Genomic DNA, 21573 nt, shown 5'->3' on the forward strand with positions numbered 1-21573 from the left:
TTTCAGGCAGTAAGTAAAAAGCAGAAAAACCAAAGTAAGTAAGCAAAGAAAGCCAATGTAGCTGATTAATGAAGGGCATTAATCTGAGAACATGAAACCTAGAAGAAACAAAAAACTTAAAGTAAATAAACTTCACATTTATTTATTTATTTTCCTTTATTTAGTAATAGCACCCAAAGCTGCATTATATTAACACAAGTAATAAAGCTTTCGTATTTTATTCCTACCAGTGCATTTCCAAATCCAGGTGAAATGCTGCAAATGAGTAATGCCGCCATACCATGAACACAGGGTGTAGATCACAATGATACAGGACTTACAAGTGAATCCCAATGCAATAAAATAAAAGGTTGTAGTTTAGGTATGAAACCTGTAACCTAAGGAACTGTGGACATTTCTATTTCCACAAAGTACCATAACAAAACAGCGGCTGTAGGAACTATAAAGATAACATACTTAATCATACTTTTTGCATCACTTTATTGAATACTCCATGTTGGATGTACAACTTATAGCTATAGTGTGTGTTGGCTACAATGCTACGAGAATGTGTATTGCTCATATGACAGAAAGGGTCATGAAATGTATGGACCTGTCTGCATGTTTAAAAAAAATGAAACAGCAATACAATAAAACTGCACCACATGTGAATATTGTAAATGGTTAAGTTATAAAATCATTCATTCAAAAATCCAAATATTTCAATGAAAAAAAGTATATAAAATGTAGTAAAACATAAATTACATTTAAAGGTCTGTACATGATTCATCCTGCAAATAGAAGCACAAAACCAGCACATTATACAGTATTGTTTATTTTGGTCTTCTAAAGTTCAAAGATTCATTTTCACTGAAGAGGCAGGAAAAAATATGGTTTCACATGCAATCCAGCAGTAATTGCGGTAAATCAAGTCAGTCTATACCCCGCACAAAACCCAATACATTTACAATGTAGGAACATACATGTGGAGCCCTTTTCTATACTTGATACCAATATGCAATTAAAGTTGGATTGTTAAGTTAGTGCACACCTACAATATCCCCTACAATATCCCCATTTTTGGTTAACAGTGTATTAAGGCTGCTTGCTGCTGAAAATACACAGCAGAGAAGGAATACTTTCATCCACAAAGGCAGTCAGACGATCTCATTTGGAAGCTTCTGTCACAGTCATTCATTGGGAATGATGAAAGAAAGCCATCCTCTCTCCTCTCATGTTATTCCACAGGATGTTGTGGATGCTTTAAGTTTATGTGGGTTCAAAATCGTTTGGATAAATTCATGGTAGAAAATTCCATCGAGGGCTATTAAACAGAAAAAAATTCCACTTCAGGCTTGGGAATTCCCTAAGCCACAAATTGCTGGAGGCTGGGGAAATACCCTGGGGAAATTCTACAAGGGAAATTGCCCTTGCAGTCTTCCCTGGGCAGACATTATCAATGGCCTTTTGAGACATGCTGCTGGGCTAGGTAGACCCATGGTCTGACTCAGCACAGCCCTTTTTATGTTCAGTTTCCCTATTTTTCTGATTATCATAATACAAACACGGACCAGTATTCTCAACTTGTTATTTTTTCAGACTCAAAAACCAAAAAACAATCTCATGTCCATTATATCAAAGAGATAAATACTATAAACTAAGCTAGCTGTCCATCACATCCAGGGCACTTCTTTATGCTCAGAGCAATTCTGCAACCATAGTTGGATTCCTTTTTGTGTTATTGGTTTAAGCATAATTCACTAACATTACACTCACATATCATGATATACATGATGTGCAATGCTACTCTGCAATATGTTGCACAGCAACAGTACATAACTGAAAAGCAGCTTCCCTCAAGAACTGTAGGACAGTAAAAAAAGATTAAACCCAGCAATTCTATACCATCATATTTGCAAAATCTGATTGCGGCAATGGTCAATAAACCTGGTATATCATTACTGCTGCACTTTACATGGGTGTGGGTTTATTAGTTTTCCTTCTTTTAGTCAGATCAAAATCACTGCTATTAAGCCTAAGGATCTACAGTCTCCATGCATGGAAGTGATGTGAAATTCTTAGTAACGAGGCCAAATTCCTTAGGCTTCTGACTGGATTTCTGCTTCGTCCATCTGAAGTGTGTCATTATCACCCAGCAATTCTGTTTCAGGTACAGAGCCCTCCTCTTCCTCCTCCTCCTGGACGGGATTCTGGGCGATGTCTTCTGTTCCATTGTGTGTGTCATCCGTGCCCTCAGAGAGCAGAGCAGCTCTGTCAGCCACTGATGCATTGGAAGGCGCTGTTGTTACATAGCCTGTGCTAGTGGATCCACTCCCGCTGTGATGGGAGCCTGGTTTGGGAATGATCTGAGGAGGCATTTGCTGAGGAGCCATTTGCATTGGAATTTGGACGGGGTAAAAATTTGGCAAGTAAGCACCATAAGCAGGCATTGGCTGGTAACCATTGACTGGAATGTAAAGCTGAGGAGGTGGGACCATCGGTCTCATCTGCCCTTTCATTTGTATAAACTGCGGTTGAGGAAAAGCTGGAGTTTTCTGCTTTGGTCCAATGTACCTAGCATTGCTGACATTGCTAACAGGGCTTGTGCTGAGAGAACTTGTTTGTGTGGTGTTGCTTGCCCCAGAGGTTTGCGCTGAGCTGTTGTAATTAGAAAGGTTTCCCCATGTTCTTAGTCTGTTGTGTATATCTTTAAATCTTGGTCTTCTGTTGGGAAATTCATTCCAACACTCCAACATCAAAGTGTATATCCATGTGGGGCAGTCGTCGGGACATGGCAAAACCTGTCGGTTCCTGATCATCTCGATGACATCCTGGTTAGAATAACCACAGTAAGGCTGCAGGCCATAGCTGAAAACTTCCCACAACACAACTCCGTATGACCAGATATCGGAATCAATAGAAAATTTGCCATACATAATAGCCTCAGGGGACATCCAACGGATAGGAAGAAGGGAATTTCCCATCAGTTTGTAGTAATCAGCAGCGTAAACTTCCCTGAAAAGGCCTAAATCGGATATTTTAACATTCAGTTTATCAAACACCAGTATATTTCTAGTGGCCAAGTCCTTGTGGACAACGTGGTGACTCGAAAGATATTCCATTCCTGCAGCTATCTGAGTCACAATGTGGAAAAAGTCTGCTGGCTCCAGAGTGGATTTTACTGTCTTGTCATCATCAGTGCTGCCAACATCCGAATGGGGAGATCTCATCACTAAGAACTCATGGAGGTCACTGTGGGAACAATAACTAAAAATCATGCTTATGGGTTGTTCCTTTGTCACTATCCCCAGCAAACAAACAATGTTTGGGTGCTGTAATCGTGATCTCATCATTGCCTCATGTTTGAATTCTTCACGAAGAGCCAGTTCTGCTTTGTCTTTAAGTGTCTTGATAGCAACAGCTTGTGTCTGTTCACCTGGTGCTGTACCAAAAAGATGTCCCTTGTAGACTTTTCCAAATCTCTCCTCTCCTAGTTCCTCCATAAACCGCACAGTGGACAGATTGATTTCTTTAAGTTTAGCCTGAAACGAAGTAAAGAAAATAAGTCAGTAAAAAAATCAGAATCTTTTCTAAGCTACAGAATCTCTTATTAAAGAAAAGTTGTCAGTGGATAGATGCTTCTAATGGAAGATAAATTTGGCCAAAATGGCTTTACAGCTTTTTGTATATTCACATCGGTATATTGATTTTCCAGTTAACCTTGAAATGAGTTATGCCATTATCAGAAGTGTAAATTGAATTGTGCATGATGAGTATAATTATTTTTACAAAGGAGCAGCCATGTTTCCTGCAAGCTGAATGAATAACTGGTTCTGAGTAAATCTGGCAAACGATGATGTCTAGTAGCTGCAGCTGCATTTGCCCTACAGATCCACCCAGAGTCGTCCACTGGAGATCTGTCAGAAAAGCTGTGGGCACTCGCTGAGGAGGTGGCAGGCTCGGGGTGAACTGAAACATCCCTTCCAACAGAAGGAGGAACAAAACCTTTCTTTTAGTTCTGCAGTAGCTGATATGCCCTTTCTCCTCTGTGGCACTACAGGAACAGCCCCTGCCTGTGGGTAGCAGCGCATGGTACCCCTACTGAGAAATCTCTTTCTAGCTTTGATGAAGAGTGGGGTGTAAGAGAAGCAGAAGGAAGAAGGAATTTCTCTCTGGTACATGAAGGAAAAGATGGCAAAGTCAAATGTGAGAAATTCCCAGAGACCCCTCCTGCAGATGGCAGGGAAATCAGGGAAGTTCCTTAGATCATAGACAGTGATCCAATGAGTCCATCCTGACCAGCATGGGCAGAGGAAGTCCCCCACTGAGCCAGGGGCAGCTGGCACAGCTTCACACACAAGGCAACACAGCAGGATGGAGGAGGGCAGGCTGGAAAGAGGCTTTAACAGGTGATTTGGGAACAAGGTCTGATTTTAGTGGCCAACAGACTGTGGACTGGACCAGAGAGTTTCTAGCACAGCCCAGACCCAGCCATTAAACCTCCCCCTATGAGAGAAAATCAATGCAATTTGTTACAATTGGTAATATCCCACAAATATTCTATAGTTTCCTGAATAGATGTTGCCAACTGTTCCAAACTAAGCATTGTTTTTTAGAGCTTGCATCTTGTAAATGCTGTGATTAAAAATTCAACATTAGCTCCAAACAAGAGTTTAGCACAAAGATCAGTTAGTTGACCCAGAAAATTGTATGCAGGAGCTGAGATCTGTAGACAGAAGTTCAAAGCCATTTTCATTTCATCGTCCCCTGAGATACACAGTCATGGAAATGTGTTGCACCCCAGGTCAGCTCCCCACTTGGTGGTGGTTCAGAATACCAGCAGACTGAGCTGATAGGTTAGACAAGAAACTCCACCATGCATCCTGCTTTAAACATGCAAATCGGCTGCTTCGTTACCAGGAGAGAAAATGAGTGGCAGGCTGAAGACTGGATCAGAAATAACAACACTTCCAGTCACTGAGACAACAGGCAGAATGAGGATTGACAGGTAAGGGCAAATGTCATAAAATACTTTGCCCTGAAAGCTGTTGCCCAAGGCCAGGATTTCTAGGTAGAGGTAGCAAGTGCAAGACCTAGTTTTCACTGAAGTAGGTGGCCAGCGCAGTATGAAAATTAGGTCTCTTGTTTGGGACCTTGTTTGCATCTCAGTTTGAACATCAACAACCTGAGTCTCTGGAAATCACAACACTTAGGAAATATGTGGCCTAAGCAAATTCTGGAAAAAATACCTGTTTGTGTTGATTAATAAGTGGCATTTCCATGTCCTGGCTAGGAGATGCCATCAGCTGGCGGCGCTGTGGTGTAGCAGCAGATGCCTTCTGCTTATTTCTGCACATACAGACCAGGAAGAAAAGGCAGGCAATAACCAGAGGGATGGCTATGCTGGGAACAAGGATGTAGAGGATTCCCATTTTACTGTTGTCACGTGGACCTGTCAGGCACAGGAATGTTCATTGTTTACAATGAGTATTTTTAATGCATTCGACAGTAAAGCAAAAAAACCACAACCCCCCCAACTATAGTATGATCACTAATATTGTAATTAAACAAAAAGTAAATTCCTATAGCTTGAAAAGAGGTTACATTACCCTCTCCCCCTTCTACATAATTTTCCATTAAATATTTCAAAGAAGTTTGAAGGGATATAACAACTAGCAGTATGAAGATAATCTAGGAGCCCCACATTTTATGTGTTGGCTGTAGTAGTATGTAGTTTATTTCACTCTGTTATTGAGGCTTCTGGGTGTGGAAACTGCAGAACATAGACCAGAGTATCATTTCATTATCTTATTCAGGGGATAAGAAACAAGTGAGTATTCTTTATCACAGTGTATAAAGCAGTGAACTCAATGTGATAAACCACAGCACAACATTGCAGTCTGGCCTTCTGACCCAACTTCAGCCATTTCATCAGCACTTTGCCCACTTTTTACCTCCACTGGTATTAATTCTGCACAGAATAAAATAAAATAAAATCTCACTTGTCACTGGCAGAGATATTATTTGTTCTGTACTTAATAAAATTGAAATGCTTTTATGTTACAGTGAGACAGACATGAAAAAGCCATCAATACACTTAATAGGACCTTCCTAAAATGCATTTTTCTTGATACTTAGAGGGTCTAGGAAAGCATAGTGATGTCCAGAAAGTTCATTGGAACATGGGATGTTTTCTGCAATCTGTGGTTTTGCTATTTGTGGCTACTGCTTTCACCACAACCACATCCCAGTGTTATCTTTATACTATGTTACATGCAACATAGAAATTTATTATGAATGTCAGACCATGTTACTGTAAAAAAGTGAAGTAACTAAGAAATTTCATGTCAGTTTTGAGCACTTTTAAAAATCCAGGCAATCTGTAACAAAACCACTTTTATGGCTTCCATGATACATCTGTTGCTGCAGGAAACATGCTTTTCTCCCTGATGAAGTACAGTATTAAGTTGTTTTGTCATGTCCAAAGACTCTTACCACTGTAACAGCTCTGCAGTAAAGGCTGTACCAATACAGGGAAGTGAGTGGGACAGTATTAAGCTGTGAGAGCTGTGCTTTTTATTTTTGCTATCAGTTCTACAATATAGAGCCACTAGCAGATAGCGTAGGACTTTTCTGATAAGATCGTCTGTTTTATGACATCTCTGCTTCTGTCTGCACTTCAGGCAGTTTTCTTCCAACCAGGCATGGTGCTGTATCTCCCTCTACAGGATCTGAAAATCCTTGCTGCCTGCAAGATGCCATACAGGCCGAAAGCAATATACTATTGAGTAGTGTGGGTAAACCCAAACACATACAGGTGCTAAGTAAACCAAGTCTGGCATTTGACAAGTTAGAATACAAACTGTAGCAGTATTGTTAATTATTATCTCAGCTTAAGCATCCAATGCATACTAAAAAATTGTCACAATAACTCAATTACAAGCTCTGTTCTCCAGAAAATACTAAACACCTACAATACAAAACAAGGGTGCCACATTACAGCAAGTGAAACATTTGAAAGCATAAGGCTCTTAAGTGAACTGTACTTGTAAAAATAGGGATCATTCAAAATTACACAGGGTTCAGGACAGTAGTAGGGGAAAAAAGAAAGAGAATACATACTACAAGAAGGTATGTCACACAGTTCCATGCGTACGTTTTTATTCTTTGTAAAACACCAGGGCCCATCCATCTGACCTCCAGGATTTCGGCAATACGCATGCCCTCCACCTAGCTCTGGAAATTGTGTGCTTGTCAGATCATGGCTGTGGGGACTCTGGGAGTCCCAGAGCTGGCAACTGTGGCCAGACTTGGTAACGCTGACCGTCCCTCTGTAATCTGCTCCAGAACCATTGTAGCACTGGTGATCTGCAACACAGGGTTTGACAAAAGGTTGCAAATGACGAAACAGTACAAATAACAAAACAATCATGGGCCAGCAAGACCAAAAGAATTTAAGTGCATACACCATGTATGCAAGAAGTACTTTAATAAGGTACTTCAGGATTTAAATGAAAGCAGTGGGTTTTGAAATTTCAGTTCTGAGAGTGTCTGTACTCCTATCCTCAGTTATTCCTGGATTCTGCCCTGGAGGGTCTAAGCTGTGTGACTATACACACCAATACTGGGTAACTCTGAATACAAGTTGATACTAAGGAGCATGTATGGACCTTTAGACAGAGGACAATATAAGTTAAACTATATATGAGATATGAGTTTCACTTCAGAGTCTTCAGATGCCAACAGTGTAAACTCCCTGCCACTTTTATTTCTCATAATCTTCCTGTCTTCTTCACATTGCTCACTTTCTAGAGAAATTAGTGCTGCATTTTCTAATGCCTCTTGCCAATTTTTCCCTCTTTTCTTCTTTAGAAAGAAGGGATTCAGGCTTTTCTTCTGTTTAGATACATCACTTTCATATCCACTGAATCTTTATTCTCTCTCTGTTTTGCTCTTATCCTCTCTTCATAATTTTTGAGTGCTTGTCTCCCATATGTATCCCCTGAACTGAATCATGCATTTTTCTGTATGTCTGCAACACTTCCTTCTCCATTTTTCTGAGTACCCCTCCCCAGCCCACAAGCCCTTCCTCCAGACCCCCAGGGTACTCACGCTGCAGTTGTTCCACCAGAGGAACACCACCAGCTCTGAGGATCATAGATGACTTTTGCCAGACTTTTTGTTGCGTTTATTCTCATTCCTTTTGCTTCATACCTCTTCCCTGGCTGATTTGTCTCTGTCATAATTTTCTCATTTATTTCTACTTCGCAGCTACGCTAGATTGTTGCCTTACTAACACACAGCTGGTCTTCCATGCCCACTGTTATGCCATGACCCCTGCTGCTAACTCTGGGTTCTGACAATGGATATTCAGAATGACCTTATCACACTTTCAATTTTAAACATCTTTAGACTCTTGGAGCTTCCTTGTTGAACATTGTAGGGGGTGGTGATTAACTGCTAGGAAACCAAGTAGGCAGAAAAATTGTCAGCCCATAATTACCAACAGTGAAACAGCCCTTCTACTCCTGGATGCAAATATAAATTCATGGAAGTGAGATTAATGTTTTCACCCATCCTGTGTGGGTGAAGAAAGACAATTACCCTCCATGCTCAATTTACGGGTTAATAATCTTGTGGATTTCCGTATAGAAAGAATGATCTTTAAATATTTAATTTCTTAATAGATCTTTCCCATGAAGATTCCACAACCTATTTGAGGTTTATTGATAGGTAAACAGAACTCACAAATGGCTGTATGGAGGGACTCATCCAAAAAGGCAAGGACTGAACCAGAGATGGGGGCAGGCACGTGGGATGGGAAGCCTCCAACACACTGCTGCCTCTCACAAATCTGAGTCAAATCGGTTGTGGGAACACAGAGTTTTATAGCCCAGGGAAGTTGACATAACCCTTTTCAGTAGTAAGCAGCATTCTTTAAAATTCCTCACCATCCTAACTATACCTTACAACAGTGCAAGGTTATGGTTGGTATTACCATGATAAAAAGTAGCAGCATCCAGTATAGCAGTACTTTGTTTACAAATAGAATGACTGATAAAATATTGTTTCTCAGATCCATCTTGAGGAAGCAACAAACCCTACTTTTTCCCAGTGATGAAACACCCAGACTTACATCGGCTGAGTCTCTCCACAGGGATCCCAATCCTTATGCAGTTGGCAGCTTCCAAGGTGTCAGGTCGTGGGAGATCCTCACACTTAGGCAACTGTAGCTGCATCAAGATGAGGGGGTTTGACCTAGCGATATTGTACTCCTGCCTACAGAGATCATTCTCCAGAACTTCACATTCATCCCGGCACAGCTCCCGTGGCTTAGGGGTCCGAGAGCGCTCATCACAGAGAGGAAACACAAAGTGGCAGAAGGATGGTATAGCGAACTGTGAGCACTGATCAGACAAATGTGTGGAAGTGCCAATCATGGTAAATGCAGCTGAAAAGGACAAAAATACTCTTTAAGTATTAATTCATGAAAAGCATGAAAGACAACAAAATTTTCATGTCATTTGTCTTTTACAACTTTCATTTTTTCTTGAGGGTCTGAAAGCCTACTGAGCAGTGGGGAAATGAGGTCATTTCTGTTGTAAAGGAGAGCTAGTGAATGAGAAAGCAAACCCAGCACCCCAGTGTCCCTCTGACATCTGTACAGAGCTTGTAGGACCTCAGTTCTTAGGGAATTACCTGAGTGACTAGCATTGAGCAAACTAATTTTAACCTGAAAAGATAAAGAGCAAAGTAAATGTACATGTGCCAGGATGCTGACATGTATTTCCAAAGTTCCTCATTAGGTAAAATCTGAATGAGGATCCCCTAGCTTGTCCCTTCTGTAGACATTTTGATCAATAAACAAGAGAAGTGTTTTTCAAGTCTTGACAGGCAAAAGGAAGTTTGCCATTGGTATTTGCGGAGATACTGCTATTAATAGACATGAGAAGCCTAACAAGCACCAGTTTTAGGAAAAATTAATGTAATCAGTCTCAGCATACTGATCACATTAAGATGAATGTCATAATGAATTAGGAACTTAATCCTCCCCTTCAGCTCTCAACATCTACAGACTAACATTTATCTGGGGATGAATCAAGTTTTAAATGTAGAAATGTTCGTTCCCACACTGGAAAGTATCATTTATGAGTGAGGCTTGCTAGGCTGCACGTTCCGCCAACATGCACTGTAAAAAGAGAGGAAATGAGCAGTTCAAGTCATTCAGCAGTCTATTTACAACCTACAAATTAATTCCTTCCCTCTTGTCCAGCTCTCTCCTTTCAAACATCCACTTCCTGCTGCCACCTGCTATCAGAGAGTCTCCCATCTCTCCCTAAACACTGCACATGCAGCAAACAGCCCCAACTCAAGCCGTTTGTACAGTTTACACCTTTGCTTATTTTAATACAGGAATATTAACACAGGAATATAACTGTTTATCAGTCATGTATGGAATACTGCATGCAAGCACAATATCAGGCTTCAAGTGGCAGCTGTGACATGAGCTTGTCCCGAAGACTAACAGGGAAAAAATAAATCTGGAGGAGTGAAGCAGTCACTTTCGGCTTTCTGAAACACCACCACACTCATTTTTGTGAAGGTGTATGCAATCTAGGTTGCCATGAGTGAAGAGTGCACAATTCACTTTCATGTCTTTATTTTGGTGGGAGGCACAAAAGTCAGCAGGACTGTGTGGTGGCATCTGAGGGCTTTATATTTTTAGTTATTAAACAGATATTAAACAGCACAGCAAAGATTTTGCTAGCCACACATATCCACAGGTCAGGGGTCAGGTCCATGCACCCTTTATTGTTGGCCTTCCAGTCTTTCAAGTCATGTATCAAGTTTTTCCCCAGAAATATCATTATCTTTTTAACTGAAGGCTGCAATTCTCACCTAACCATATAGTTAGGACAGAACAGCACCAGAGGCTGTATAGACAAAGGGAATATATTTCACACATCAGCACAGCAAGGAAATGAAAACGCAGAATGAAAATTCCCCAGAGATGTCGTCTGTAACCTTATTACATATTCCGTGTCGGGCAGTAGGTGTCACCATTTCCCATGCACAGCCTCCTCTGAATGCTCTATGGCTCTGAGCACAAAGACCTTCCACCAAAAACTGTCCTTAGTAACTATAGGCAAATGCAAGCAAAATCTCAGCAGCAGTTGTACAGCAGAATTTTTTTTTTAATCTAAGAAGTTACCACAATTTCAAAAATACCATGCGTTTGGACAGAGAACACCCAGTCTTACAATACTTGTTTTACATATAAGAAGAATCATAAGAACCAAGTATGTGTCCTTCAGATGTATATAGTTTGAAAATGCCATATTATTAACGGATTGTTATTACTGCCTAGCGAGGCACTGGACAGCTCTACATGGTCGTTTACAGAGTTTGCCTAAAAAAGAATCGTTCCATCAGAAATATTGCTCAACTCCATGACAGAGTCCCAGCCCCCAGCCTCCAACATCCAATCAATAATCAGTGGTATTAGGGATCCAGCAGCCAGGTCATGAATGTCCATGTCATATATTCCAGAAACAAGTATAACTTGATCAATAAACATTTTCTGGAAGATATCACATTTTTTTGGTTGGGTGTTTTTTAACAGGACATTATGAACCTAATTCACAGAGTTAAAAATTTAATCATTTCAGATAGGTGAACATTTCAATATTGCTGAAAGACATCCAAACAGGATAGAGATTATTTCATAGGAAAAAAAGGTACCAATAGTACGTATTAATTAATGACATACTGGTAAAAGAGCCTGGAATTACAACAGAGTACAGGAGAAAGGAGGGAGGTGAATGAGTCATAACACCACAAGGAAAGGTCAGCACCTGTATTTTGTCAGTCCCAGAATCTGATCACCTTCTCAAGAACAGGAAAAAAACCCGACCTGGATTTCTGGCTTGACAATGAGCCTTTAAGGTAATATCTTCAAGGAGACAGAGCTGATGAGTAAAGTCAAACCCTTTTTGGCAACTAGTTATGTTAAAATTGTAGATTAGATTACTTAGCCATATCTGGCCAGATGCAAGTAAGCTCCTCTTGGACTGAGTTAGTTGGTCATATATTATGATAAACAGCTTGCTCTATTCCACAGATTTGTTTGCTTGCTTTACCTGTGACATCAGTCACAGCTGCTAACATCAGCTACCTGAGGCCCAGTGAAGAAAACCCATGTTGATGTACAGTCCATTAGAAGTTATTAAACTTCTGATGCATGTTTGTGACTCTGTACCAAAACAATGATTAGAGAAAGAATCAGCAGGGAAGGCTGACTCTTTTTTTTTATAAATCAATGTGAAATCCAGACTCTGGGAGGAGACCTAAGGGAAAAGCCACCACATATTTTTCAAGAAAATCAAAAACCATTAACTTTTTATTGCAACATAAATCTTTTGGTTTTTTGGGTATTTTTTTTAATCTTCTATTTGAATCCTTCATGCAAAAAGATCCAGTATAAACTATAAACTGTTAAAAAGTCAAAAACTGTTAAAATGTCAAAATGCTCTGACATTTTACTTAAGGACATGGAAAAAGCTTCTACATGTGACAGCAGATATTAATCTTCCTTGCTCCAAATTTTGCTAACTGCACAAGTGAGAGACTGGCTCACCTCCTCTAAATCTTAATATAAGGATATCTTAGTCATTGACTGATAAAACTGAAAATTATGATAACACTATTTATACCTGAATTGGATATTTTAATGAACGTTTTTTGCCCTGCTACAGAGATGTGTTAGCTTACCAGTAATTCGATTTTCAATTTCTCCTTGCATCTGGAGGGAGTCCACATAAATGGTCCTGTTTCCAATGATTCGTGCACACGCAATTCCCCTGTATGGCTGACAGAACCCATCTTCATGGTAATCTTCTCTGCAAAAGACAGGTTAGGGTTTTATAAACAGAAGTCTAGCTGTCCCCAATGAATTTTTGCAAAATACATTCTTATAAAAGGAGAAAACCCCAAAAGACTGTAAATCTGAAGTTGTTCCATTCCCCAGGTAGAGCTTTTTCCTCCAATTCTCTCTCTACTACCTTAGAAGTATTAACAAGGCACCCTATAAATTGCTCTTCAGAGAAAGAAGTAAACCAAAACTGAAAATTAATTTTAAAATCATATGCTAATAGTAGTGGGATTTGACAGATGAATCTATTAAAAAGCTGTTAGACTGAGACAGCAACAAAGATCTTGTCGCATATCCGCATGCATTTTTGGCATCTAGTTGCACCCAGTACAATTAGGCAAACAGTTGGTTCTCTTCTCCCACCTCTCTCTCCCTTTTTTAATTTCCTGTAGTGAACAGCAGAAGAGACCTTGCCAAGCTTTAATTAAAACATGGAATAATTTTGAACTCTGATTTAGGTAAACAGAATAAAAAGCAATCAATGTTTTAAACTCTTTTCTCTATAGTCAGAGTCAATGCCAGATCCCTCTTCCAACATATATATTAATACATTTTTCAATCCAATGAGGTTTTGGGCCAAATTTTGCTCCCTTACATCAACATAAATATTTGGCATAAAAGCACTAGCCTGAAGGCTCAGTGGTTCAACACATCATCTCCAAAGCCCAGTAAATAATACAGAACTGATCTGTAGATCATAACTTCCTAAGCACTGAAAAGGGGCTTCAGGCTGAGAGCATTCTCAGAGTTAATGCTGTTCTGAACTTTGTACTTTTTAGTCTTTGGATACCAATACCTGTTTTGGTCACCCATGTTTGCACTTCTCTTACACATACCTTCACCCCTCCTTAGTGTCCCACATAAGCATGACAAAACTGTCAGAGAATACATGTAAAACCACATAACTCCAGCTGGGCCAAATCAGCATGAATACCTGTGGCCTGACAACAGCTAGTCATGATGAGGTCATCAACCAATGCCTACGCAGTGATGAGTGCAGCCCATTATTTCTGATATCTTATTCTGTCTTAGGAACTTCTTTTCTGCTGTGTCTCCTTGAGAAAACTTATCTCTTCAGGGATATGTTACCACTATTTCTTAAAGTATAAACTCTATGGCAGTGGAAGGTTGGGCAGGACTGTCCATACAGTGAGGGAAAAGCAGGAACCATGGATCACCACTTGAGCAGCATCTCTCCCTTCCCTCCCAGAAAGACAGTGACTTAACAGGACCCTATCCATCACACAACTGCTAGATAAATCATGGTGATGTGAAGAGTCTCATGCAGCTGTTGTCCGGAGCTGGCCTTTATTTCCTATCACAGTAAGATTGTTAAATATTCATAAAGCAACAATTTGTCTACAAACTCTGAAACAAGTTCTGCTTCCACAAAGATATGTAAGTTTTTTATTATGGTGGATGAAGTAAATGGTGGATGGAGGAGTCTTTCAGGATCAATTAATCCCTGCAGTGAAATTCTTTCATTCTCATAACAAAACCTCTAATTTTGCAGCAATTGTGTCATGCCTAAGGGACAAAAATATCAAAGCATTTTGTCTGTGCCTGTTTTATGATCCTTGACCATCTCAGTAGGAAGTCAGCAATTCCCATAAGGAGTTGAATGAATATGAAACCCCTATTTGACCTCCTTCTCAAGAGAAAATTCATACCCCCTATCCTGCATAATAAAGTCTGCAATGTATCTAACTGAAACTGTACCTCACACTTCAACTCTCAGTGCAGGGCTTTCTTGACAGCAGGAAAAAAAAAAAACAAACACACCAAAAAAAAAACTCCCAACAAACCAAAAAACTATAAAAAAGCACTCCACACAGCATGGATTTGGAGACAAAAGCAGTGTGAACTCTTACTTAGCTCAGTTTATTTTTTTCTGTCAAGAACTTCTAAATACTGCTTAGATACTATATATACACACATATGCTCCCCTCTCCCATGTTATAGGCAACTGCTGATTAAACTAAACTGGATATGACCATTACCATGGATGCAAGCAAAAGTAAACAGTAACTTGATGTCAGATGCTCTGGTAGAAGCTGGGGTGTTATTCTACATGCATCTTTCTTTGTCAGGTCAGGCAACTCAGTGGATACAACTTGACTAGTTCTAGTGATCGAGGAGACAAAATTACATTAGTCTTCTTATGAAAATTGTTGATTTCAACAAAGCTGCAGAAGTGGCAGCACTTAGAGTCTTCTTACAGATAACTCTTTCTCTCAGCTACACGTACACTTAGCACATGGCGAAACATCCACAGCAAAATCAAGCTGGGTGGAGTCTGATAAAACAGCACAGGAGCAGCGTCATGGTCAGTTCAAACAGGAGTCTTTGGAACCACATGCCGCTTTGATTCATGCTCCAAACCATATGCCAGCAATTTAGCTGCTGATCAGAGCAAGAGTTAAAAGCTGCTGAAAATAGGCAGAAATACTGACTCTTCAATTTCCTGCTGCTTGAACTGTAAATTCTGCTCTGATCAAGAACCCCAGTAAAAGCAGAAATCTAACTCCACAAAAGGAATCCAGAAGAGTTCAATTTGTTCCAATTGCAGAAATCTTACAAACTAACCGCCACATGTACCTGTGTTCTTTGTTGTTTCTTTCTGAATGTTTCAAGATGGCATTAGCTTTTCTCACTAGTGATTTCCTTCTATTTTTATATAACTTTTTTTTTGTTTGTTTAGGAAACAGTCAGGAACATCCTAAGTGTTGACATTCTTTCTTCACCTTTGCTGGAGGACAGTCTCAAAGACAGTGTACCTGGAACATGAATTTTCTGAGCACTCAATTAGAGTGGAGATAAGTTACATTCTCCTACTGAGAGAACCCTCCTCCCAACTACTTGTCAGATGTTTGACCAATTTGGATTTAAAAATAAAATAGTAAAGAACCTGACTAAACACACCCTCTATTCCTAAGTATCTAACTTCCATTTCTTAGGTAGAATGCCATTAGTTTTCCAGGCCCATAAGGTGATCTTCTGTCAGAAAAATAAACTTAGGAACTAGCACTTCCAATATAAAGCTAAAGCAGGAGAACCTTTTATTTCAGGTGCAGACAAATAAAACAAAACACTGATACTACTTTTATGTACAACATGGGGTGTCTCTAAGATTGACCAGGCTACCAGGGCTGGAAACATATTGAAGAAGCAAGCACTGATAAGGCATTTACAGGCTTCTTATCACACATGCACAGCACCACCTGATTAGACACAGTCTGCCTTCAGGCTTGTGGGCAGAAGAATTCTGTATGAAATGGAGAATTAACCAAACAAGCAACATAGAAGAAGGATGAAGGTGCAGTGGTACAGTGCCAGTGGAATCCCCTCTCACTGATAGAATCCATAACTTCCAGGGCATCTGGGTCTATAAAGGAAGAACCAGGTGCCTCTGAACACCAATGAAAACTAGCATGCATGAATAGGGGTCTCCCTAGATGGAGGTCATGCAAGACTTCCATGAGGTAGATATCTCCTCTAGAAGTATATGGAGACATTTCTAGGCATACTGCATGCGCTGCAAAAACATGCTAGACATTGCCACCCCCACCCTCACATTAAGCATTACTTTAATTTCACGTGTGACACAGAAAGAACACTGAACAAAAGACTGCAAAATAAAATACCTAGGAAAAAAGGGGGCTTTTCTTAATGGAAAATCTGAAATGCTGAAAGAATACATCTGAGCACAATACACTGTACAATAGCTATGTAACACAATCTATTGTATGCAACTGTCACAGCTGAACAGTCCAGAGGGCATATGAAACAAAAAAGTCCCAGTAAATAAAAGGCAACTGTGGAAATGCCGTTCAATAGTAAAATCACCTTGTGAAGCATATAAGTCTGGTAAGAGTTTTCAGTGTGTATTTGGTGCCCCTGAAAACACAGTGAGTACAGACTTAGTAGTTTTGCTGAAAAATAGAGAAAACACATGAAGGCATAAAGCAATCTTTAAGAAGAGTTCATGAAGGAAATTCTGAAAACAGAGTTGAGAGGTACTAGATATTTATTTGTTAGTAAGATACCTTTTTTTTATTTCTGATCGCATCCCACAAACTTAACTTGTAAGTTCAATCTATTTTCCTGAAAATAGAAGTGACACAGCATTGTGCCTCAGTCATGCAAAGAAACTCAGAAATCCACCAGAAAACTCAGATAGAAAAGCTTATTTAATTGAATACATTAAAAAACCAAATAATTTAATAATATCCTACCAAGCTACCTGTGTAATAAAATGAACAAAAATGTTATTTAGAATTATAACTTGAGTACAATTTATTTTCATATATTCAAGTAATAAATTCCAAAGTTATTTGGAGGGATACATCCTCAGCTTACACTTTGCCAAAGTAAACAATACTAAGCCAATTCATAGACTATAACAGGATATTCCAGCGGTTAGTTTTTAAAAAGGTAGTAGTAACTTTGTTAGAGCAGTTTGCCACAAGCAAACTAAGTGCAGTTAAAATTTCCTATGAATTTTCTCACAACAAATAGCAAACCTGATGTTTTGGCCCTCTTTCATAGTGTCCAGGGATTAAACAGCTTTTAATTAAAAATTGTTAAATACTGAGAGAGAGTATTAGGACACCCTCTCATATTCCATTACAAGTAGAGTGGCAAAGCAAGGGAAAATGCACAGAAAACCACAGCTAGTTTATGACAGATGAAGGAAAGGACAAATTATGTCATCCTATTTTCTAAGGGTAGAGAAATACAACATTTGGTATATGGTCACTTGTCTTGTGGGAAAGTCTCAGAGTCTTTGATAACTACAGCTTGAAAACTGATGGCAGAAGCCATGTAAAGAGGACAGTTATAACCAACAGAGGGAAAAGGACAGGCATCATATTTCAAATTATGAGGTTACTTATCCTGATGTGTGGCTACTTCATAAACAGAAAGCACACAAGTTAAATGACCCGTAATGCAGAGAATTAAAGGAATAAAGGGTTTATGTTTAATCAAAGAGAGGCAAGTCACTCTGACTTGTGAAAAGGGCATTATAAAGGGCTGCAGTAAAAAAATCAGGAATTTCTGTTTTTAATATACAAAGTATTAATAATTTGTTTATACTGCACCTCAAAATCAGGACCTCTTATAATCTGGCACTACAGCCCTTGTAATTTGTTACCCTTACTCTTGACATGTATCATATCATAGTACCAGGGAGTGAACTCAACTCAGAAGAGGATCACTTTTCAATAGCTAAAATGAGATCATGTCTCCAAATATTCATTCCCTCCCACTGAAACAGGTCACAGAGAAGAACCAAGAGAAGAAAAACCTACTACTCTTGTCATATGCCATATCACATCTATAAAATTTTCTTCCTGTCAAAAAGATAGTGAATTTATATTAATGTTACTATAGAAAAACACTTAGTACTTTCCAGTCAGGTTTGTAGGTTTACCTTTCAGAGAAAATATCAAATAAAACACTCAATTTCTTGTTTCACCATGAACTAAAATTTGTCAAGAGTGTTGCCTTTTAAAGTAATAGTTACAATAGGCTATAAAATTGCTCCACCTCATAGGCCTGCTGTTGTGCATATGAGATCAATGGAAGTTCTACTACTGACATTCAAGGCAACAGGACTGGGGTATAAATATTTGATGGAGGAAAAGAATGGGATTTTTCAAAACCAGTATTGCCTGAACTATTACTGTTCATCCACTGAGAAGGGCTGGGCTATGCCAGGTGCTTCTGACATCACCCATAATTTCTGCCCATACAGGGCAGAAATTCAGTAGCATGCACAAATAGGTTAGAGGTTTTCACAAAGTTTCCAAAACCCAGGTGTACAGGAAAACCTCAAAAAAAAAAACCCCAGACCAAACCAAACCAAAACACAAACAAACAAAACCCCTCCACAAACCATAAAAAACAAAAAGACCCACACCTGCACATCTGTGTCCTGCCTGCTGAAGCCAAGATGTGAAATGATGGAGGGGACAACTTCACTGCTGCATCAGGCCCCTGTCTGGATAGAGGCACCCTGTACCCATGTCACAGGAGAAGGGTGCAGGCTTCCTGCCCTACCTGTTTCCATACTCTGAACAAACAGTTTCATTCTCTGACCAAAGGTTTATCTGCCAATAATGCACCTTTCCAGCACATAAAATAATTTGTTTGCACATCTTGACCTGTGTCTAAAGATCAGCACTCATGGGATATCAGAAAAGACCTATCAAAGTAGTTAACACCTCAAAGAGACACTTCACTAAAATACAAGAGGGATGTAAAAACTTTTCTCATACACTAAAGCAATGTAATAAATAGTATCAGAAAAGAAGGGGAGTCTAGTGTTAAAAAGTCAAAAACTAACAGGCAGGGGAATTTGTATAAATAGTCATAGCTCAGTTGAAGTCAATGGACCTACAACAATTTACACTCACCGGGGATATGGCCCGTGAATTTTGCTACCAGATGCTCAATGAGTGTACCAACAGACTCCAAAAGCAAGATTGCTTTACATCTAATACACAAGTCAGATAAAAATTAACAAATAGCATTTATTTTTGTGTGTGTGTGTTGTTTTTTTTTTTGTCTGAAAAGTAACATATAATAGAAACCCTTAAAAAAACCCACACTTAAACTCATATTTACTGAATGGAGCAATTGTGCTGCATTTGATTTGATGGTTTATCTGCTAATTCCTAAAAAAGTACATTGTGAACTGAAACTTCAGATTCAATGCCTAAGATCAGTATAAAATTACAGTTGGACTTTGTTCTACTGATTCTACTAAATGATGAATTTGTTAATATTAATTATAGGATTTGAGATACCATTTTAAGACAGGTAACATGAAACTCAGCTCCAAAGCCTGTCTCTAAAACACAGTCCAAATAACGTTTTAAGCATATATTCCAATGTTCCTATGTAAAGAGGATGCCTTTAATGCAAGGTATTTTAAAAACTTTTAAATGCAAGAAAGAGGGAGGATGTCAACAGGGTTTAAGTGTATGCCTTCATTGAATCATGAACCAAATTGTTCTCCTCACTAGGAAATGCCTTAAGTGGGTGTCAGCACTCCCAGCTGAACAGTGTCCTTGCTAAAATATACCATGTTCAATTATTTAAGTGGATAAAATCATTGGAAAATGGTATTGCCCTCCTTTCTTTCACAGAATCATCCTCCATCACTCCTATAACAAGAAAAACACACAGCCCTCACTAGCAAAGATATAGAAAATAACGAAATGTATAAAACTGTAGCAGGATGCTCATTTGATAACACTACATGTTGCTGTAGTTTGATGGTATCACAGGCATTCACATATTTATTTTTGTTTTACATATTTAGAAAAGGTTTCAGTGTACCAAAAACTGTTGCTGTTCCCAAGCATAGTAATCACATACAGAAGTATAGACATGGGTGGCAGGATGGCTCTTTCTACTGTAACCTGGGTAAAACAGTCAAAGAAGCAAAGCCAAAAAATAACATCTATGGCCTGAATTTCTGCAAGGAGCAGAGAGGATTGTCCCTGGAGGTATAACCAGCCATAACCCTCTGACTATCACAAGTGACTTCAAACAGATGATCTAATATTACTTTTACCTAGAAACTCTCTCTTTCAATTTACTCAAACAACATTTTTGTAAATTCTCCCTCTGCTTTCATAGGTGTTGGCATGATGGGATGAAAGCTTGAAATCAGGTGAGTCAGCTGGCAATCCAAGGAAGGCCGCAGGTCTGTTTTGCTGAGTGTTAGATATTTTTAACAGAAACATCTCTGTTGCAACCAGGGTTACTGAAGAATTGGGAAAAAAATAAAAACCTTCAGAAAACTAATTCCAAAATATAGGAAGACAGACCTGGCTATGCAGCATTCCAGTTTCTCATTCACCAAAGAAATCATTATGAGTCTACCTCGCCACCCCTTTTTTTTAAGGCAAGTTATCCCTCTCAGTGTATTATGACTGTCTAATAAATTGTGCCCCTCCAACATCCCCAAGGAAAAACAGCAGGGCCAACGAACCCTCTGAAAAGCCTCTAACAAGCAGTTCCCTATTCTGCCTACTGCCAGAGGAAAGCAAAATTCTTTTTTGCTTTTATCCTTCCTCTTCCTGCCATGCCACCCTGAGTAAGCTCACACAGGCCAGCTCCAAAAAGGTCTTGGAAGAGTCCACCAGCTGAAAATGTCATTAGAAGTGCTGCTGTATCCAGGTAGCAATAAAACTGGTAGGGGCCATCCCAGGCAGCCGAGGGAGGGCTTCAGCAATGGGGCTGCCTGTGCCCTGGTGTCAGTGCAGGGGATGGAGGGCTCCACCTGGGCTGCTGTGCCATGCGAAGGAGGGATGTGACTGAGAGGTCAGAGGTAAGAGGCCATGTTGGCTCCCTGGGGGTGAGAGAGCCATCGAGATGAGGAAGAGGAGGGAAGGGCAGATTTGATGGCTGTGGTGCCATAGAAGGAAGGGAGCGAGGGAGGGAGGGAGGAAGGAAGGGATATTGGGCCTCATCAAGGCAGCTGGTCTGGGGATAGGGGTCCCTTCTCATGCCTGGGAGTGCGTGAGAGAGGCACAGTCCACCTCCCATTGGACTGCTCTTACCTAGTGCAACCCTCACCCCACTCCATAAAAGCCACAAGGTATAAGCATGACATAATAAATTATTTATATTCTTGTTCAGTTCATTAA

General features: G+C 39.7%; 1 protein-coding gene across 2 annotated transcripts in view; it reads right to left on the bottom strand.

The window, feature by feature from the left end:
- Positions 1-463: 463 nt before the first annotated feature.
- The window catches only part of ROR2 (receptor tyrosine kinase like orphan receptor 2), a 157575-nt gene continuing 136465 nt past the window's right edge, over positions 464-21573 (bottom strand). For both annotated transcript variants that reach the window (XM_064437984.1, XM_064437985.1), the window contains exons 5-9: positions 12751-12878; positions 9116-9430; positions 7102-7347; positions 5229-5431; positions 464-3521 (exon numbers count right to left, since the gene is read on the bottom strand). In XM_064437984.1, the coding sequence (XP_064294054.1) occupies positions 2079-3521; positions 5229-5431; positions 7102-7347; positions 9116-9430; positions 12751-12878 (2335 nt within the window). In that variant the 3' untranslated portion in view covers positions 464-2078. The remainder of the gene's footprint in view (positions 3522-5228; positions 5432-7101; positions 7348-9115; positions 9431-12750; positions 12879-21573) is intronic.

The sequence above is a fragment of the Phalacrocorax carbo genome, chromosome Z (genome assembly GCF_963921805.1).
Source record: "Phalacrocorax carbo chromosome Z, bPhaCar2.1, whole genome shotgun sequence".
Classification (NCBI taxonomy): Eukaryota; Metazoa; Chordata; class Aves; order Suliformes; family Phalacrocoracidae; genus Phalacrocorax; species Phalacrocorax carbo.